General features: G+C 36.6%; 1 protein-coding gene across 1 annotated transcript in view; it reads right to left on the bottom strand.

Annotated features, from left to right (window-relative positions):
* Nucleotides 1-17094, bottom strand: part of COG5 (component of oligomeric golgi complex 5) — a 177138-nt gene that overhangs the window by 56764 nt on the left and 103280 nt on the right. Inside the window, exons 8-10 of the mRNA XM_079304319.1 lie at nt 3432-3597; nt 2258-2370; nt 2086-2163 (exon numbers count right to left, since the gene is read on the bottom strand). Coding sequence (XP_079160445.1) covers nt 2086-2163; nt 2258-2370; nt 3432-3597 — 357 coding nt within the window. The remainder of the gene's footprint in view (nt 1-2085; nt 2164-2257; nt 2371-3431; nt 3598-17094) is intronic.

The raw sequence follows: 17094 nt of genomic DNA, 5'->3' as shown, positions 1-17094 counted from the left end.
TGCAGAAGATGACTATAATAATAATGTTGACATCAGTAACAGTAATTAGTGCACAGACTGTAGAGTGGATGATTCGTTTTCTTATCTTCTGGAGTGGGCATGCTGCTCTAGCAAATGGGTACAATATTAGTACCTTTGGTTTGTTTTGTTCATTTGCTCAGTTTATTAATGAAATTGAATACAATAAAGAAAATCCAACTTCTCTCCCTCTCCAGAACACTTGTTGAGGAAAGCACATTTCAGTTCAATACGAAATGGAATCTTCATTAGTAAATGGCAAAAACCCAATTTCTTATTTATATCTAAAACAATTCATACTCTCCCATACAGCCATCTGTACTTACACTCCTGAATTTCAGCAGCATGCAGCACATGTCTGGTTCTGTCTGAACAACAGCTCTACTCTTTGGCATGACCTCACCCATCTGCACACCTTATTCAAGGGACACCAGGACAAATGGTCTAACTGTGACAATGTCCAAGAAAAACATGGTGCTATACTGAGCCATTTCAGGCAAGAAGTAAGTAAAACATCTCTGCCATCAGCAGTACTGTGTCATGCTGAGAGATTTCTGCTAGCAGAACATCAGATAAACATGTACCATTCCTCCTTAGCTGAGAATGACAATGTCCAGCCTGGAACAACACTACAACAAAACACCCATGGAAGAGCAAAGTAATTGGAAAGTGATAACTGCAGAGAGATAAGCAGATGGATTTTATTTGGGAAATAAAACTTTTCACTTAGATGCAATCCTGAAGTATGAACTTTAAGGGAAAGAAGGGTGATTAGAGAAATCAGAGAACATACTTAGCATAAGACAACCCAGTAAGTCTTTTATTTTCTAATGAGTTTTTCCTTATCCTGCTTCCATTGAAATTTATTCTCGCTGTTCATTTAGTCTCCAGGAGGATAAAATATTTCTTTTGGATTCCCTCTATTATCAGCCTCAAAAACTGAAAAAACTTCCTTTTTAGTTGCTGAGAAACTCCTTTTCAAGTGATGCTTTACAAGAGGGAAGACTGAAAGTGAGAAGCATGGGCACAGGGTGGGAGCCACTCATGAATACCAACAGATCATTTATCCAAGCTCCCCTTGCATCCAAACTCTTCTTTCAAGTGTTTCTGGTCTGTCTCCAGGTTTCTATGCTGATCCACTGAAGGGCTGATCCACCCAGACAGCAATAGATATTTTTTGCCAGATTAAACTTTTTTAATAAAGAAAATATGCAAAAAGTTTATAAACTTTTTTTGGGGGGGTGGGGTTTGTGGACTTTTTTTTTTTTGGTTGGGCTGGTTTTTTGCTATTTCAGTTTGCTTTTTAGTGTTAGCACAGAAAGAGAAGCTTGAATCACCTCATAGAAAGTGATGCTCTGTGCAACATCTTCTGGAGAAGGGCTTAAGAAACAGATAAAGGCTGTATTTAACCTTATTTGCTTTCAGTGTTGAGAAGACCATGTTTGCATATGAAGAGCTTCCCCAAATTATTTCAAATATTAAGTCCATGTAAATTAAAAATCCAGTTACACACTTGGAAAGAAATGCCAACAGGAACATATCTTTTGTTTTCACTCTCTTCTACTAAGGTAGATGAGACAGTTTCAGTAATCCTGTTCCTACCACTGAAGGAGACCATTAATCAAATTATTCCAAATATGAATAAAAACAATGCAAATGAGTGGAAAATAATAGGTACTCAAAAGAACAGCCATGATTATTTTTCAAGGGAGAAATTGTCAAGAAGTGAGAAACAGATGGCTGAAAATGATAGATGAAGACATGGTCTCCTATGCAAACTAACAGATTTAATTAATTACTCAAATCACATGGTATTATGGAATGACATTAATGATCCATACAGTGGTGCCTTATCAGCTCCCTTTTAAAGAAAACAAAAGAAATTACAATAAAATGAACATGTTTATATCCTACAGATATAACCCACAGACCACATGAGTTTCAACACTTCCTCATCAATTTAATAAAAAAAATTATGCAACTGTAAAACTGGAAACAAACTCATTCTCTCATTACATTTTTCTTAGGAGATTTACTAAAGTATATTCAGCTAAATTAAAACTTTACCTTAACTATCTCCTCTATGAAGCAGACATGTGACACAGGATCTCTTTTCTTCGCCAATACTTTCTGCAAATGCTGCACCTATCAGAGAGAAGTTATTGAGAGGGTAAGTGACATTCAAATTCTTACATCCAAAATTGCACACTGAGACAAACAGGAATCAGGTGCAGAGTACCTGTCCACAAGCAGCACAGATCTGATCCATGAGTTTCTCCATGTTTGTCCAGAGGGCTGCTCGAAAAGCTGCTGTGTTCCCAGGTGTTGGCATGGCAGCTCTACCAGGGCCACCTAAATGGTTTTTAAACATACACAGCAGCACATTTCAGCTTCCACAAATGAAAATTAAAATATTGGAAACATAGATCTCTATGCATTTTGACTGATACTTTTTTTTTTAAGCCAAAGCAGCCTAAAATATCTTCAGAACAGAGCATTGTGAATGGCCTCAGTCATCTCAACTGAGAAGCTGACTAAATTCTGAAGTTCAGTGGGGATATTTCATTCTCATAACTGTTACATGCTCTACTAATTCAGACCTCCACAGAAACACCACAGTAATGCCAATGAGCAGTTTTGCAGGATGTAAAGAGCAAAGTGAAATGGCAGAGAGAGTGGCTGAGAAAAATACAGCTATTACCAGCTCATATACATAGACAAACTGCTAAAAAAAGTGATATTCCAGCTGAAGGGCAAGCAGGTTCTAAACAATCACTTCACTTGAGAGAGGATGCATTTCTGTATTATGCTGCTGATTATGGTTCTGGACCCCACATTGTTGCACGACTTTAAAAAAAAAAAGTTCATAGCACTAAGTTTAAATTTGCCTGCTGACCCAGTTCCTCAGTATTTTTTGATATATGAGTTATGCTTAATAGTGCAACATTTCTTCATATTGAATAGTTTGCTTTGAAACAATTTTCACTTGAGAAAAGCATAACAATGTAGTTGCAGGCTTATTCCATTGATTGCAAACAATTTCAACCCGCAATTCTCCCACCAATACAAAGAAAGCAGAATTTGGAGTCATCTTTCCATGAGAAACAGATAAGAAAATGCTACAAAGTTGTAACCTAATGAGGACAATTTTCTGGGCAAGTTAGGACGGAGCAGAAGGGAGGAATAATGGAAAACCTCCGAGCCAAATATCAGACAGACCCGATTTTGTCAAATTAAATGTTTTAAAATTACATGTTTTCTGAGATATGCCTACTCCCACCCTCTACTGGCTAAAGCAAGCAGGGAAATATTTCTAGAATGGGCTTGGATGTGAGAGTTTCTTCCATTTCATTACATACTGTACTTCTACAAAAAAGAATCAATTATCATTCTCTGTGAAACAAGTATTGTACCTCTTGTGACTGTTTGGGATGGTTGGGTCAACACTTTGATATCCAAAGCATTTTTTATGTTATCTTCCAGCGCTGTGCAGTATCCATCCACCACATTAGCAATGGTATCCTTCAAAGTCCCAAGATTATAGAAAACCTGAAGAGCAGTTCCCACCTGAGTAGGATTCTGAAGAAAGAAGATATTAAAAAAATAACAATTATCTTTAACTGTACTATTGAGACGTTTCATCCATGAGGAGACATCATTTTAAGTGGGCGAGTTCATCTTTTAAGTTCAGTCTGCTAATTCATTTTGTTTAAGTTACTGGCATCCTTACTGCATAACAGAGAAGAAGGGTAAAGGACAGGACTGATTTCCTCTGATCTCTGAGCAATGCTTTGCTTAGATCCTTTTGGTGCTATCTTCTGAATATAAATGGGAAGAAAGGAACTGGAAGTACTGCTGGCAGTATCTAACCGGGGGTGGGTTACCAGCGACTGATTCAGGAATTCTGGGGTTAATTACAGCACACCTGTATTCAGCTATGGTGTAGTTAGCAATACTGCTTAAACATGCAGTGCTTGTTATACTACTGTCAGCTAAGCCCCAAATAGTTAATTAAATGTGATACAGGCTTTAAAAAAGTACTAACAAAGGATAAGAGGCAAGCAGGTCAAGCCCTTACTACTGACCACTGCAAAATTTCTATTTCTACATTTCTATTTCTAATGCTGACAATAACTTCATTTTCGTCACAGCAGAATTAAGAAATAAAGCAATGCAGTGATTATTTCCCAAGCTTGGGGAAAAAAAAAAAAAAAAAAAAAAAAAAGGAAAGAAAAGCAAGCAGAAAAATGTCCAAAACCTGACCGGGTCCACTATTTAAGAGACCTCTGATAAAGATTGAATCTGATTATAATTCCACTTAGCAACACAAAACACTGGCATGGCTGCTATTTAGCAAGAGAAAAGCCTCAAATTATTGCCTTTGGAAACTAAGCACTGTCATCCATACACTGAATACTGCTTTTTAAATTAGCATTCACAAGCTATTAGTGGAGGGGGCAATCAGTTGATGATACACATATTCAAGATGCAGTCTTTTGTCATTTTTCTTAGTCACTTCTGCCAGCAGTAAAGAACTTGGTCTTGACAGAAATGCTGGGAGTCAGACTGGACAGAAGCATCTGAGACCACCAGCATTTCCCACTGTAAAGCCCACTTGGCTTTGGCCATGGTGCAGCTGCTATGCTGAGGATGCACTTGCTGCACAGTCACCTATGGCAACAGGTTTTCTATCTGCTGACAAACAACGTGCTCTCCCAAACCCAATGTTTCAGAGGTCACACTCCTATAGTTGCACGTTCATGCCACTTTTTCTAGGGCTCCTACAAGATCAAAACCACAGTTAATGCAAAAAAAAGCCAGATCCTGTCTTCTTCCCCAGCTCCAATGAGGAGTTCCCAGGTTTAGTGGAAAGCAAAGGAATATTAGGCATGTATTATGGTTTGCAGACCTTATACTAACTATACCGATTTCTTTTTCCAAACAGTGTGGGAGTTAATGAGCATTCCCAGCATAGTATTACGGGTCTGGGACTTGTAGGTTTCGTTTTTTGACAACTGGGTATGCTGTAAAATTTCTAAGCATCCTGTGGGTGTGCTTGTGGAGGTGGGAAAGTAAGCCATAAAGACTGGAAGATTAATGGAATGTCAAAAAATGAAGAGTACTATAATGCAAGGAGGGAATTTGGGGACAAAATGAGCCAGAGGAAAAAAATATAAATGGGAAGAGGACTGGGAATAGAACAAAAAGACTCTGGCAGAAAGAAAGAGAATGAAAATGAAAGGAAGAAAAGATAGAAAAGACACACCTCATTTACACCTCATTTACCAGCCTTTCCTAAACTGTTCTAATTTTTACAGAATACTTACACAATTATGAAACCAGGTAGAGAGTGAGTAACACAAAATCAATACCTTACTATTACTATAGGAGCGCTCAACTAGATTTCACTCAGGCTCTAATGTTCTTATATTAAACAATAAAAAAATAGAACAGCATTGAAAGGTGAGCTGGGCACTACCCATCCTTTAATAATCTATGGCCAGATACTTATTTTCCTGATAAACAGGCAATACAGGCACAAATAACTGCAGGCAAAAAAATCAATCTTAGAGCTCCCACATCATAGTTTAGCAAACTAACTCTGCAGCTACTGGGCAAGAAAACACTAAAATACACTCCAAGAGAGCCTGAGCTATATTTCAAAAGATCTGGTTTTAGCCTGAAATTTCAAACCAAAATACATAATTACTGAAACCCTCTATTCACTCAAAGTATCTTCCAAATCTAGTACCAAAATTAAAATCATAATAGAAGAAAGATTATGCAGGTGGCCTATTTATTATTTGCTTTAAATTGTGGACATGGCCACAGACAGAGGGTTTCTAGCTCATGCATTTATCTTGTATGGAATTAGAGACATATCAAATCCCTTACAATGTAGAACAAAGTGTATTATTTTATTTGATTCATACACAGTAATTTTCTCACCTCAGGAAACAGTTTTTGTTTCATATGCCCCAGACAGGCTATCTAACAGTCCATTGTTGGTTTATGACTAATCCTAAGAGAAAGGAAATTTTTATGCACAGCTAGTTTCTAGGTTTAGACAATATGTTAAAAAAAATGAAGCCTCACTTGGGACAAAAATTATGTGGAAAGAAAATGTTGAAAAGCAGTATGGAAATGAATCATACTCTAAGGCTTGCATATTCACCTCAAAATTAAACTGTTTATCATTAATACACACTGGACAAAAAGTTGAGAGCCAGTATTTCAGAATTCGCTACTACTAATAGATTTTATTGATAAGAATTTTTCCCTAATATTTTCCTTCTACCTGAGAAAGCATAAAGCTAAACAATTCTGAGATTTGAAAGGTTGCCATAATTTTTATCAAGAGGAAAGCATGTATGTTTGCAGTTAAAAAACAACTCACTACAACAGTGATCTACAAAGGAAAATGGAATCACATCAGAGAATAACATTCAGAATAGCTATCTAACAGGAACAATATGGAAAATAATATAATTACTTTTGAGATGGAATATAATGAGTTCATCAACATTATTTTGTAACCAAGTGTCTGTCACTGCAGGCAACCATACTCAGCAATTTTAAAATGCTCTCCTTAGATTCTTTGTCTGTAAAAATTTGTGCATTTGCCATAAACTTGAAGCTATGGTAAACAAGAGAGTAGAGGGCAAAGAAAAATAGAAGAACAATTATTAATATATTAGCAATACAGTATAATATAACTGCATAAAAACAAGCATACACAAGTGAAGTAAAAATATGACCCCATGAAGTGTAGGGCAACAATACAGATTGCAAAAATTATTATGACTCAGGGAGTTAAGGAGAGATGGCATTAAGTCCACCAGTAATACCCTTCTGCATTCAAAGCATTCCTCCATCTGGCAAGTCACAACAGAGTAAGTTACAGATACATGGAAACTGAATTCCACAAATGTAAGAGCTTAAGAAGACTCATGAGTAATCAGCTCAACATATGAAGAAAATAAAACAAAAATCAACATGCTCAAAATCTCCTTCTACCATGAAACAAGTCTCACAAATATTTTAAAACATCAAAGTTTCTCAGTATCCATCCGACAATAGATTAAATAGCTTGGTCAGAAGGTTGAAACCAGCCACCACTTGAAAAAAAGGCATGGGTATTTCAATTTATGTTTCTGCAAAACAGGTACTCATTCAGCAGAAAATATGAAGAGATGTTCACACCAAATGCATTTGCTCATTTTCTCTATGAATGAGAATCATTAATTTTATTGACATAATTTCTGATTAATTTTATCCCATTCCATTCTATTTGGTTTTGTAGACGATCATAGACAAATAAAAAAAAAAAATGTCATGCAGTCATTAGTATGAATGTGGGGTTTTCCACAATTACATAATGTGGTTGTTTCAAAGAGCAGGTGACTGGACTTAATGACCCAGCAGATGCTGTCCAGGCCAGCAAGGCATTTACAGTCATTCTCAGAGCACAACCCCATTTGGTCACTTCCTTTCCCACAAAGATAATAACCCTGTGAAGACTGAACAGAAATGTCATTGAAGACTTAAATAAATATAACTTATATTTCCAATTTGAAAGTATCGATGGAACCAAACAATTTTGCTTTGTCCACTGCCAATAATGCAACTATTTTATAAGGGTCAAGACTGTAGTGTTCTATTTTGTGAGTGCCACCAGTTCTACCAGAATAATATTGTGAAAACATGGCTAAGGAAAGAGCAGTAATCTTTTCCATCATTACAAATGCAGCTTGGACAAGCAAACCTGCTCCTCACAAGGGAGTGGGGTGATGATGCTGAGCTAATTTGGGGACAGGAAGATTCCTAGCATAAGGCTGAACCAAGAATAAGAAATTTGTATAACAGGCAAAACTAACAGCTCAAGTGCTACAAACCTTCTCAGGGTACAGGATTCACTATGTAGATCATTCTTCTCTACCCAGATCTGTCTTAGGGAACTTTACATCATTGTTTCTTTATCCAGTACAAATCTGTCCCTAAAATTCCATACCACAGGGAACTATCAACTTCCTTCTCAAATGAAAATGTCTTAATTGGCAAAAATATTTATGGTCAATACTATCTGAGACAATGATACTACTTTCATGAAGAAGCAGTGTTACAAATGTAATTAATTGTTAACTTGCAGTTAAATTTCACAAGTACCTGGACCACCAACCATCAGAACAGCTCTCCAAGGAAATATTCTTTTACAGTCCAATTCGGAAAGACTACATACAGAGAAGTCAAACTTGGACCAGTCCCTTACTTAGAAATTTTGTTCTATAGCTACTAATGTTGAAAAGGACATTTCTATTTTACTTATTAAATCAGAAGAGTGGCTCTGACTGAAAATCTTTATCATTCTGCAGAGAACAGACAACCCTGTCCAGGAGAAGCTGTGGCAGAAACCCAATAGAAAATTTTCACTGCTGATAGACAGATAGATAACTCAACAGCTGTGATTTCAGTGTGCTGTCACATCATTACCTCTTATGCAAAACATATACCATGTCCCATACACAAGCTGTAAAAGTGTAGCACAGCTCAATAATAATTATATCCATTGCTTAGTTGAAGGAAGATCCATAATTACTAATTAGTCCAGGAATCACTTAAACAGAGTGGTGTGACAACATGGCGAGCAAGGAATACTACAACATTCCCTAACCATAAATAACAAAGAAATAATCAGCACTAAAACACAACAATCCCAGAACAGGATGTACACTGAAATAACCAAACTCATAAACTACTGAATATTCTCTGACAAGGAATACAAAAGACTATTGCAGTCCTCATAGAGTAAGTGCAAAAACAGTTTCCAGACTACACTTCTGAGTGTCTTTGATGGACATTTAGTATTAACTAATTTAATATGACAAAAAAATTGCTATATTGGGAACTATTTCACTTACATTTTAAAGTTTACTTCATACAGCTCCTTTTGTGTGTAGGAGATAGCAATTTCAACTTCTAGCACAGCACAGCTTTATAAGGTCCAGAAAAGACCCCTTTGAGAAGCTAAAAATCCCCAGATGTTTACAGTATTTGCCCCCTCTCCCCTCTCACTGCCACTGCAACATGCTTCCAATAATTTTCCCATAAAAAACATTACTATCCCTAATGACAAGTACTACTTGAAGACCAAGTGACTGAGAAAGTTTTGCAAGCACTTGCAGCTACCCAGCTCTTAGTCATCTCTTTCAGACACCAGAAGTGAAAAAAAGAAAAGTTACTCCAGGAAAAGCTGCAGTTCAATTTAAAGAGCTCAAGCAGGTAACCAGTGAAGAAAACTTGGCCACCTAAGTCACAGTCAAGGCAAAATGACCTATTGAGCAGAATTAATAATCTAGTAAGAATGGTTGGAATTCTTGCTTTGAGGTATAACTCAACTATTTTAATTGTAGAAAAAGTAATAAAGAACTAAAAGTAGAAATTAAATGCCAATGAAATTCAGTTTCAGTCTAAAAACAGTATTTTATTCCTTTTCCAAATGTCCATGCCTAAAAAAAATTAATTGATATATCACTACTCCTAAAAATGAACCTACTTAGGGAAGCTCATCTCTGTGTTCATTATCACCCCATCTGTCTTTTACTCTGCTCATCTCTAAAACCTGAGCATTAAATGGAAAGGTCAAATTGACAATATAAAACCAGAGAATACAGGTTTCTTTCTAATGATATCCCAGATCTTCCTGTTTTGGCCTTTTCAATGTTGGCAGGAGTGAGAGGTTAAAATGCTATGATTTGCTATAGAAATATCATAGCTAATGAGCATAGGTAATACTGATGCAACACACTGGCTAGATTAGAAAAGAACATTCAAGCCCTAAGAGGCAAGAGTCTTAAGAGTCTTGAAGCCAAACATTTAAATATGGTTAGGTTATAACATCCACCTTCTGTGAGCCCACATTTGAAATACACAGCCTCTTCTGGTAGGACTTTCACATGAAAGGAGAAGAGCCACAAAGCACAGTTATAAACCTCATCATGCCCTCAAACCAGGTCAGACTTTAGTTTCTTAGAATAACAAGAAGGAAATGGCAAGAAGCACTGCACTACAAAGGTTGAGGAGACCAAAAAAAAAAAAAAAAGGAACAGTAGCAATAAAATACTAGAAAGCAAAGAAACAAGATTTTTCAACACAGCTAAATAGCTTGCCAAAACACTTATTCACCATAATAGTGTAATCAAAGCAACAGATGGCTAAGAGCTAATGGGACAGAGAGGCATCAGGAACTGTTGTAAAGAATTATCTCATGAAACATCAAGCAATGTTCCAAAGTTTACCAAGCCCCAGGCTATCAACGTGACAGCAATTTTAAAGAAAGTATCTGGCACTTCTGAGGACAGATCAGCTAGACTGACTAGCCAATAATAATTACAAATCTTATCCTACAATGCTCTGTTTTAGAGTGTAGGAAGAGTATAAAGAGTAGAAATTATACAAAATTTAAAAAACTAGTCAGGCAACATGGAAATGGGGGCTTCTGGGCCAAATCAAGCTTCTTCAAATGCTTCTCTCACCTCTTACACAATTTGACCAGTCTCTAGAGCCTTACAGGTAACAAACCAGATCCCATCTGAAGATGTGGCTTCTCTATTAAAAACACAACTGTCCTTTTCTGATGAAGTTTAGAGAGCAGAAGATGAAACTGCAGCACCTCTCCTGTCCTTGTGCAACCCCGACTTGCACCTACTGATTCAAGTCCCATTACTGAAGAACAGAAGTATAAGGACACAAAATCTCATTATTAATTTTGGTATTTGGACAAAAGCTTGTGACCAGACATTTTCTTCCACCTCACAGTATCATTATGCATTAGATGGTTCCACAAAGCCATTACAGTTTCACTTTTAACTCAGTCTTAACAATTAATATTAGGAATTAGCTGCTGAAGGGTTATAACATGTTTTTCTCTCTTTACAAAAAAAAAAAAAAAAAGAAAAAAAAAAAAAGGAAATCATTCTATCTCAGAAAAAATCCTTTAAATGGTATGCTCTGAATGATTTCAATATCTACCAAAAGCCATCTGGGTTTTCTTGTTCTCCTGCTAGTCTTTGCAACAAGATAATAATTACCTATATAAGTGACAACATCTCATTTCTGGAATCTGTGCATATATTGTCAACAGCCCTGAAGTGCCCTCAAGTATTTAAAAAGGAATGAACTTCAAGAAGCTATTTTATTTTACATATTTTTTAGCTAATATTTTCATACTCAACTACAGATAGACCTCCATCAAGGTCAGATTTGCTGCTGGAGAGAATTTCAAAACATTTTTTTTTCTTCTTAATACGAAGTTCAAATTCATTATATCACACATCTACAGGAATTTCTACAGATAATTCAGGGAAGAATTGTAGGTTGCCAGGATTGCTAGAGATGCCCTATCCACCTGCTTGCTCAAAGGAGGGTTTACCACACCAGGCTGCTCAGAAATGAGCCAGAAGACACTTTCTGCTCCATATTCCCCTCCTAGTTCTTCTTACAGTTCCCAGAGAATGCAGCAATGGATTTGTGCAGTCTTTTTCACCAAGTTTTGCTGAGGCCAGCTTGAAAGAGAGCAAGAGCATGGATACACCCAAACATGTCTTCAGTGCTGGCAGTGTTACCCAACACCCTGACAGCAATCTAGGCCTTTCAAATCCTTTTGTAAATTTTTCCCCTGGAAGAAGCAGGACAAAACTGACAAAAATCTTTTTGTTACAGATTCTACATTTACAGAAATAGATTTTATATTTCTAGGCTTTTTTTTAAAAATCAGTCCCTTTAAAATCAAATGGGCAAAGCTGTATCATACAAAAACTTTACAATGAAGGGAAAAAATCTGAAGACCTCTGCAGAAAAAGGAATACTGTGCCTAGCTTTGCCTGCAATTAGCACAGACATTGGGATCCAGTTCAGCCACTGAAAAAAGGCAATCCCCACCCCTCACTTCAGCTGTCAGCCAGCAATGCATTCTGAAACCTTCACAAATGGGAATTACTGGGGTTGCTGCCTGCAAAAGGACAGAAGGGAGGTGTAAGAGAATAAACAGCTGAGTGCACCTCTCCTTCCACACAGATGACATTATTCATCACCCAAGAACTGCAGTATTTTGATGCAAGATTTCTCCTTTCTAATGCCACATACTGTTCAGTTCCCTATGTCATTTCAAGCTTATCCAAAGCTTTTAATCTTTTTGTTACCATAAATGTACCAACGTACGATAATGCAGAATTTCACGTGGCACTGAGTAGCAGATCAAGAACACGATGAAGCATTGATTTTTTTCTGAGAGGATTAAGACAGAGCAGATTTCTAAGCTGAGAAAGAGGCAAAATGAATTATATTATCTTATTTAGATGAGTATCATGGCTAGTCGATCATATTTTTCACTCTGCTCTATGCAGATGTGACTTATTAATGCTTTGTATGTTCTCCTTGGATCACCTAATTGCATTACTGCAGAACCTGTTAACAATCAACAGTCAACAGTACAAACCACAAATAGAATTACAGTCTGGGAGAGGCGTTTAACAATAACATACTATCTTATCTGGAGAGAAAGAACCTTAGTGTAGCTTCAGTTTTGAAGAGACACAGATACACAAAGCAAAATTTTAAAAGGCTGGGATGGATTATACAGAGATCTAGCCAAACCCCACATCAGTCTCTGCTCAGTTGCATCCCTGGAATTTAGCAGAATTTCATATATGCTGTTCACCTTTGAGTAACTAGAGCAAATTAGAAATGTTTTATATAAAACCCTTAAATGGATTTAGGACTTTGGAAGACAACTTTATTCAGTCTCATTTTATAAAGATTAGACCCATGTCATTAAAACACTGAAATGTCTGATAAAGAAAAATCTTTATGATTCCCATTCAAGTCTTACTTCAACTGTTTTCAACAAGATCGAATCTTAGCTTACCCTTCTGCATCTGTAGCAATGCAAACACCATTTCCTTATTTCACTGCTCTACCTTATCCAACCCCCCAGATCATGCTCCAGCCCTTCTTAAGTCTTGTTCTCAGAACAGCTCTTTCCATTCATATCTTTGTCTTTGGAGTTACCTTCAAGTCCTAAACTTAGTTTCCAGTTTCTGTACTGACACACAGTGTTCCCAGTCTCCTTCATTCTACCCCTACAGAATATTTTATTTACAAATCTTTCACAGTGAGCAGCTCATAGCAGTGACCCAAGCCTCTCTGCATATAAATAGATGAATCAATCATCATATTTGCATTAATTACCTTAAAAGTACTAGGATCAGATACATTCTTGCCCTTGTAGGTATTATCTAATCTTAGAACAGTTTCCATTTCTCATTGTGGTCAGAGCTGTCCAAGACATAACACTTGACAGTTTTCCAATCCAGAGAAAACACCTAAACAGATGGACAACCAGAACATAGAAACAGACTATGCAACAGCCTCTAATTTAAAATAATTTCTGTCTGCACAGAAAGCTGAACTCAATATTATTAAACATTCCTGTGTTTTCATGATGGATATTCTGGGAGGAGCAATATTTTAGTGATCTCAAACGACATTTACTAATTGGTATGAAACCCAACTAAGTGTTTCATTTTTCAAAATAACTAGTCTCAACAGGGAGATCTAAAACACAAGGTCATTTTCAAAAGCTTTCTAAAGTATTCTGACTTCTTTTTCCCCCTCTCACACACACTGCATAGCTACTCATTCCTTGGAATTTATTATTATCTAAAATTTTTGGAACAGTAATGCCATCTGAATTCTTCAAAAAACATTATCTAAATTAATATGTATTTATAACATCAACTACAATGGAAGATTAAGTTTTCATCTTTAGTTGACAAGTGGTCAAATTAGTTGATAGGAATCTCTGAAGAATAGGACCAGAAGTGAATTTTAAAATTATCCAGCTGATCCTCATATAAAATCATCACTAAACATAATACAAAGATTTTGGCAAACAGCTAAGTGGTGATTCATAGCAGAGTGAAGGGATATAAAACATTAATGACTTCTCAATTTTCACCTATTACTTTACCATAAAAGACAGTTATATAAAAATATTGTTCAGATCAGATGCATTTTCAGGAATACCCATTTACAGAAACTATTTATAAACTGCTTTCTTGCACTATCATAAAAACAGGAGCAGAAATTATGAGATTAGCAGGGCCACACAATAATAAATCCTTACAAATAAACACTGGAAAGTGAAGGCTATTTGTTGTGCTGCATTGAAAATTGCAATAAAGTACTTGCAAATACTCCATTATCCAGTCACAGATTTTCAGTTTAATTCTGCATTTATGAGTCACAAACACCTACACAAAAAAAAAAAAAAAAATTAAAAAAAATAAAAGAAAGGAAAAAAAAAACCCAGACACATAATCTGTCAATCCACTTTGATTAACCATTTAGAAAGGCTAAGAAAGAGTTTTAACTTTTACAAAAATACCATGTCAGTTGGACATCAATTGCACTAAGCTTCCTAAATTACCTCTATATAGGGCAAGTGCACAATGGCAAAGTGATATAAAGCTTTCTATATCACAAAGTCTGCACAATCCCATAATCTGTTTCTAATTCAGTATACATCCTTTAATAAATGCACACAGACTCATAAAAATTGGAAAGATCAGGATCTCACAGGACAAAGGAGCCTACCAGCACGTCTATTATTGTCAAGGCTTCATAACCCCGCAGTAGAAAGCTTAAGACAAAATGTGAAAATACAACCTTTGTCAATTTTTGAAAAAAAAACCCCACTGTTTTCCAAATTTTTCAAATTTACACACTATGAAAAATTAATTTACTACTTCAGAGCAATTTCTGTGGCAAAAAAGTATTTTTCTCCCTTTAAAATCCTTTAAGGACAGTAGTATCTTTTATATATATATTTAAAAAAAAAGATGTCTTCCTTATGTTAGTTAAATATTGCTTTCCAATACTTCTAGCAGCAACAAACATCACCACCAAGCATTATAAAATATGCCCAGGAACTTCAGTGACCACAGAAAGATGAAATACTTCAGAATATCCCCAGGAAGTGCCATATTTAAATGATTAATCACTGACATTCCAAATATTTATTTTAACTCAGAAACATTAATGTTCATATAGATATTTAGATGTATGTACATTATTATGCATCAGCATAGCGTCAGACCAAAGTGAATCTATCAGTCATAACATTACAGCAGTACCAGGTTTGTGCCATTTTTTATCTTCTACACACTATACTAATATCAACAGAACTTATTTGATGGTGTGTTCTTTAGCAAGGGCACAGAGAACAAATGTCAAGTGACTTGGGATCTAACACATTCACATCACGTTTTGATTTTCCATCTGAAAAATATGCACCAACATCCACAACTGAAATGTATGCTAAAGATATATTTATTTAGTTATTGCTCTCTGCACCACCTTCTTTTGAGCTTTGTGAATAATTCATCTGCCTATGTCTTCTTAAAACCCCAGAAAAACAAACAACAAAACATCTGGAAACACTTACAAGCTAAATCTTATAACGTACATATCTCACCAACCATAAAGAACAATATTGCTACCACAGCATTATAATACATTACATAACTTAGAAATTAAAGGTCCCAAATAAGAAGTTCATTGCAGGATATCTAATTGCAAGGCTGAGCCCAGAAATGCATTTTCCCCAAGTGAAAAGCAAGAATAGATATTTTCCCCTCAACACTGCTCTATTCAATTCCTTCTTCAAGTCTGACCACAGAGGAGACACTAGAGTCTGGCAAATAACTGGACTTCTTAAGCACTGAAGATTCACTTTCATTTGAAACTGTGTTCGTGACAGGTTTCCATAGTACCTTCATATAGTAGTCACTGCTTCTGCCTTCTATATTTCTATTTTAAAAAATAACTCTGAGTAGCAAAAGGAGATTAAAAAATAATAATAATAAAAAAAAAAAAGAAAGCACAGACGGGGGGAATGGCTAACTAAACTACCTCTGCATCACAGCCAGAGCAACAGCAGAAAGGAAATGATACTAAAAGATGCTGTTCGCTGTCTCTTTTCCCTTTGCAGGTTTAAATCACCAGAGTATGGGAAAGCTTATTTTTAACATCAGTTTCAACCATGTGAATTTCTGGGTAAGAAGTAATGGCAGCACAGTTAAGGAACAGTCTGTGAAACAGCAGTTCTTGCAATGACTTGAGCCTGGTTTTAAGTTATAGAGAGAGAAAAAAAATCTATTTACTAGAGTTCAGACTCAGCCGTGTAAGACATGACTTTCAGCAAGTCACTGAGGCCCCAATTCTCCAAATAAGCCAAGAGCAGAACTTCCCAAATACACTGTCCACACTGGGCTACAATTATTCTTCCCTTTGCCCCACCAATATCACATGCCTTGGCTCTACACCATCTTTATTATGTAGATCCAACCCCAAAGCTCAACAGAAGTGTTTTGTCTGCACGAGTAAATGATGAGCATGTAAAAGACCACCCAGTGCCATGCCAGTCCTGAGCCCTTTGGCAGCAAGACAAAGCCCTTCAGGCTAGGGATGACCCTGGCCTTTGCTCCAACTTCCTGCAGTGTTTTAAAACTTCTTCCTCAGCACTTTCATTGCTTCCATCACTGTGCAGTTGAAAAAGCAGTCATCCATGCCTAGAAGAAAGCCCAGGAAAGGTAGTGGCTGGTGAATCCCAGCAAAACCAGCCCTAGAAGAGCTGTTAATGTGTGCTGAGGTTCAGTTTCGATACACTGACTCCAAATCAGTGTACCAAATCTCTGCTGCAAATCTCAGATCTTCAGTGCTTGATTCACCAAGTGCTTAATTCAGCTGACTTAGTTCACCCAGAAGACTGAAGAGGTTTTGTGAACCCCACTCCTCACACCACACCCCATACTGAGCATGGCAATACTGTGAGCCTGCCACGTTATCAATCTGTGCATCACCTCTCCCTCCCTTGGCTTCTGTTCTTCACCTGCAAAACACTGATGTTGGCACTTCACCTCTGTCACAAAGCTGCTGTAGGGTAACAGCAACAGCAACAGTAAGGAATTCTGATAACACAGATTATGGAGTCAACTAAAGCAGAGAGACAAACCAAAT

Source organism: Erithacus rubecula (genome assembly GCF_903797595.1).
Source record: "Erithacus rubecula genome assembly, chromosome: 4".
In the NCBI taxonomy this organism is placed as follows: domain Eukaryota; kingdom Metazoa; phylum Chordata; class Aves; order Passeriformes; family Muscicapidae; genus Erithacus; species Erithacus rubecula.
This window is presented reverse-complemented; position numbering and strand designations above follow the sequence as displayed.